Here is a 4,948-nt window from a genome sequence, read left to right on the forward strand (position 1 = left end):
TTTTGTTTAATTTTATATTATTAAAAAAAATAAACAATCACATTAACCATATAATAAAAAATACATTTTTTCTTATATGTTATATTTTGAATTTTTTAAAAAGACTTTAAATTACAAAAATGAGTAAACCTTATATGTTATATTTTTCTTCTTAAAACGACTTTAAAATACAAAAATGAGGACACCTTATATGTTATATTTTTCTTATATGTTAGAATTTTCTAATATATTATATTTTGAATTTTTTTAAAACGACTTTAAATTACAAAAATGTAAGTTTTCCTTAAGTATACAAATAAAAACATTAAAATGATATGTATCAATTCGATGGTTGATTTGAAAGCTTTCAAAACCTTATGGAAGAAACAAGTCAAAATAATTTAACTGTGAAAACAATATTGTTCACTTTTTTCAAGAATGTGTTTGATGGAAAAAATAAGGTTTTTATGTCATAATTTATTTAATGTCCAATCCGATCAATCCATGATGTATTAATTATAGTTTTGTTCCATTATTTTTAATAAAAATTGATCCGATCCGTCGGAAAAAAATTATATAATAACAACACAAAATATTTTATATATACAAATAAAATGATCAAATATATAAAAAAACTATCGATAATATATACAAATAAACTCACTCTGCGCAACTTGTCCTAGTATATAAGTAAATACGTAATTGATATTATACTCTTTCCTTATTAGAATTAGGTAAACCCGTTTGTATCGATATAAGACTCTTGTAACCGATGGTTTCAATAATACACAGAACATATTGGATTCAAAGTTTGTCAGCTATCTGCGATAGATTCGAAAATACATACAGTATTTCATATTTCACAATTAAAGGTTCTGGTTGATGAATTGGTAATTCAACCAGAAGATGTGTTAACTTCTTGTTACAACATGAAAGGATGTCTTGCTGGTTAAGTGGGTAGGATTTCTAGAACATGACAATATTTTGTGCTGATTGCACTGTAGTTTCGGTTAGATCTGGCTTCGGTTGTAACTCGGTACAGAAAGACTGAACTCGATTGTGGGTTGTTAACCGGGAAAGTTCAAGTCCGCAAAAAATATAATGAGCAAAACCCTAATTTAATTTGCAGCAACCATGTATGTATGTAGAAGTCTGGATTTCTTTTCCCGTTGGTTTCCTCTTTTTTATACAGATAAACCCTTCTTCTGTGTGCCTAATTAGGTCGTCCTGGCCTAATGGGCTGAGTTTCATATCCTGGGCGAGCAACTGGGCCCGATGGTCGGGCTTCCGAGCTAAGCTGATGTACTGACCCGAGCAACGACGCTGAGTAAAGCTGTCTCAAGCCGATCGCCAGCACTTAGTCGGGAGCTATTAGCTTAAGCCGATGTCCTGAGCCGGTTCGATGGGCCAAATATCCCATTTGATGGGTTTGAGGAGGGATGAAATCCATCTCCTACCATTTCATTTTTATCCGCTTGAAGGAAAGCTTAAAAATGGGGGGGGGGGTGTTATTCATAAGCTTTATATGTACTATAGAACGAAAAATCAGAAGAAGAGTAAATGATCTAACGGTAATGTTGATCTGGATGACAACAGAGACGTTATTGGTTTATTGTTTAGATTCGTTTATTATAAATAACTATGGAGTGTTGAATTCAGTTGGCTTTTGAATAGAGAAATAGAGACGTGAGTCTCTGGGAGTATAATTTGGATTAAGCCAATTGTGTCTTTCGACATCAAAAGTTGTAATTCGTGGATATGTATGTATTCACTACAAGTAATATTCAGTAGATTCGGGATTAAGTTTGAGAGATGCACGAGAAGAAACAAACTCACTCTACCAGAATCATCCATTTTGAAACTTGGATCACCATTCAATTCTACCAAACTTTCGAAAGCCAAGACGTTGTTGTATCGCTGTGAAAACAATAGGAAGATTGGCACCATCTGTTCTTCAATGAAGCTAAAGCTAAAACCAAACTATTTTACTTTTATAAGTCATATCATCGACCAAGTAAAACATACGAGTACCATTAATATATAGTAAGAAAATCTCACCAAATAGAGCAAAAACAAGAAAAGTTTAAGAAGAATATGGAAAACATATCATACACCATAAGAAGCCCTAACAAGCCTTTCTCTTTCTGGATTAATAATTAAAGAAAAGAAGAAAGCAAACAGGACACAGATCTTGAGTTTTGAATGATCTTAGATAGCACTTAAGGACCACGTTTCCTTCGGAAGCAGAGGCAACCCTGTTGCTGGTCAGCAGGGATCATCCCTCCTCCTTTAGTCGTATCAATACTCTCCAACATCGGCACAACCTCGTCCATCTCCGGTCTCTTGTCTGGATTTGCATCCCAGCATCGCTTCATCACAGCTGCAAGCGCGCTCGGGCAACACCTCGGTATATCCGGTCTCAGGTTCTGTATCGATCATAATACCATATATATTGCATATAGATAGATATGTGGTTATAGTTTAATGACGGATTAAGACAACTCTTTAACTATTTACCTGGCGGACGACGGCTGAAGTGACTTCAGAGAAAGTAAGATCAGGGTATGGCATGTCACAGCAATATATCTCCCATAAGCAGATACCAAAACTATACACATCGCATTTTCGATTATAAGGGTTCCCATTGAGAACCTGCAGGCCAAAGTTGGTTTTGTATAAATATTAGATTTGTTAACAATATTGCCATTATCTCATTGGTACCTCAGGGGCCATGTAGCCAAGTGTGCCTGTCTCTCCTGTCATGTCATTAGGGTTAGATGCTTCAACTCTAGCAACTCCAAAATCAGCGATTTTGACAGTCCGGGTTTTGTCTAACAACATGTTCTCTGTCTTTACGTCACGGTGAACAATCTTCTGTGAATGAAGGTAACTCAACCTGAGAAAGCAACATAATTATCAAAATGCTTCTCCTAAATAACCAAATGAGGAGAAAAGGGAAGGATGCTAATACCCCCTAGCGAGGTCAAGAGCGAGCTGAACAACAACTTTAAATGCTAATTTTCTTCTTCTGTTCTTGATCAAGAAAGATTTCAAAGCACCACCTTGAAGATATTCAACAACAACACAACATATATTGTTCGGCATTGCTAGAGGACCACTCTCTGTTTGTAGCTGTAACCCTGATGCACCCATTGTAGCTCCTATGAACTACAAAATTTCAATGATATCCCCACCATCAATATCTGACAATGATTGTTAAAAAAACGTTAACTGCATATGTAAAAAATATATGAACCTTGGTAACATTTGGATGGTCCAGTTTATGCCAAACGGCAACTTCCTGAGCAAAATCTGCCCTCAAAGACACAATCTCAGCTTCTGATCTATGCCCTTCTTCACCCCAATCAAGCAGCTTCACTGTTCAGTTTTTAACCACAATGATTAGCCCATTTCAGTTACAGTAATAAAGCTTCTTTTAATAATTGCATTCATGGAATCTATTAGCTATTCATCCTTCCTTTTTTTTTTTCCTTTAAATTAAATTATTGAAAAAGAGATTGGGACAACAACAGCTGGAATCACATGAAAGAGATCCACAAAGCAAGAATCATAATTAGCCAAGTAGGCCTTTCAAGTAGCTGAAAAACTTATGATAGCAAAACCCGTGTCGGCTTCACGGAGATCACAAGAGTTGCTTCTACCCACTAACGAAATAAACTAAATTTATTTAGCAAACTTAATTAAAAAAAAATTTCCTTTCAGAAGTAGATGAATCTGACAAGCTTAGAACTTTCTGTTCAAGTAAAAAGCTGTAACAAAAACCCAGAAACAGCCACAGAGTACGGCTCAAAGTTGTAACTTTAAGTAATCTGATTTAACTGTTAAGACTAAAAGTTTCAACGTAACAACATTTACAGTTACTAAATCATATAATCAAAAAGGGGAAATATTTAGAACGATAGAGGATAAAACGACGGTTAGGTGACTCACCGGCGACATCTTGACCGTCGTAGATACCACGATGAACGGTACCGAATGTGCCACGTGCAAGAACAGTCTTGATGATAAGCTTAGAAGGATCGATCTCCCACTCAAGCCTCTGTTTCCTCTGCCCAACGAAACCGCCGTTGAGAGCAGCGATGGGAGAGGAGGAGGCGGAGGCTCCGATGGCGGCGGCGGCGGGTTCTTCTTCATCTCTCTTCTTGTTCTTCTCTAAAGTCAAAGCTCTGCTTAAATGCCTCTCTAGTTGCTCATCTAAGCTCTTTAGATCAATCTGATCTGCTCGGACAAACCCGTCGTTTCCTTCCTTCATTGTCGTGTCCTTTCCTTATGCTTTCCCTCTCTTGAACTAGGAAAAGATGTGACCGTACGAATCTTCCGGTCTCCTGCTCTTTTCTACTTGTTGATTTTGTTTGTCTGTTGGGGTTGTGAAGTTCTGAGTTAATCAATGGAGAGGAAAATAAAAATTAAATAAAGGGGAAGAAGAGAAGACCGCATGTGAGTGAGCAGCAGCACATGGTCTTGCCTCGACGGAAAACGTATCCTTATTCAATTAAATAATAGTATATTTATTAAATTTTTATTTTTTTGCTAACAATATTTATTAAAAACTTAGAAGGATACAAGATATATTGGTTGACCAAAAAACAAAAAGATACAAGATAGGCGGATATAAATGATAATTTTCCGGAGACCCGAACTTAACAGAGATGAACCAAGCCTAGGCATTTTATCCAGACTTGAAAACCTAAACTGATCTGAAACCAAACCAAGAGTTTACAAATACCTAGTTGGATTTATTAAATTTTTATCCAAAATAACCAGAAGGGAAAAGAACCGATTCAAATAGACTTGAATCCGAAATGACCGAAGAATAAACTCTATCTGAAACCGATTTATATCCAACCAATAAGATGAATATCCAAGTCTATGACTCACCATGTGTTCTATTTTATATATTTAATTTATGATTTAGTTGTAATATATTTTTATTTTTAATATTTATTAT

The 4,948-nt window shown here is 35.7% G+C and overlaps 1 protein-coding gene across 1 annotated transcript; it reads right to left on the reverse strand.

The window, feature by feature from the left end:
* Positions 1-1,987: 1,987 nt before the first annotated feature.
* LOC106327935 (serine/threonine-protein kinase HT1) lies at positions 1,988-4,266 on the reverse strand (the record flags this gene model as incomplete). Its single annotated transcript, XM_013766257.1, is given in 6 exon segments — positions 1,988-2,405; positions 2,497-2,631; positions 2,701-2,875; positions 2,951-3,147; positions 3,236-3,357; positions 3,931-4,266. Coding segments are annotated over 6 exon segments (1,158 nt in total). The 3' UTR covers positions 1,988-2,198.
* Between the last annotated feature and the right edge of the window lie 682 nt (positions 4,267-4,948).

The sequence above is a fragment of the Brassica oleracea genome, chromosome C3 (genome assembly GCF_000695525.1).
Source record: "Brassica oleracea var. oleracea cultivar TO1000 chromosome C3, BOL, whole genome shotgun sequence".
Classification (NCBI taxonomy): Eukaryota; Viridiplantae; Streptophyta; class Magnoliopsida; order Brassicales; family Brassicaceae; genus Brassica; species Brassica oleracea.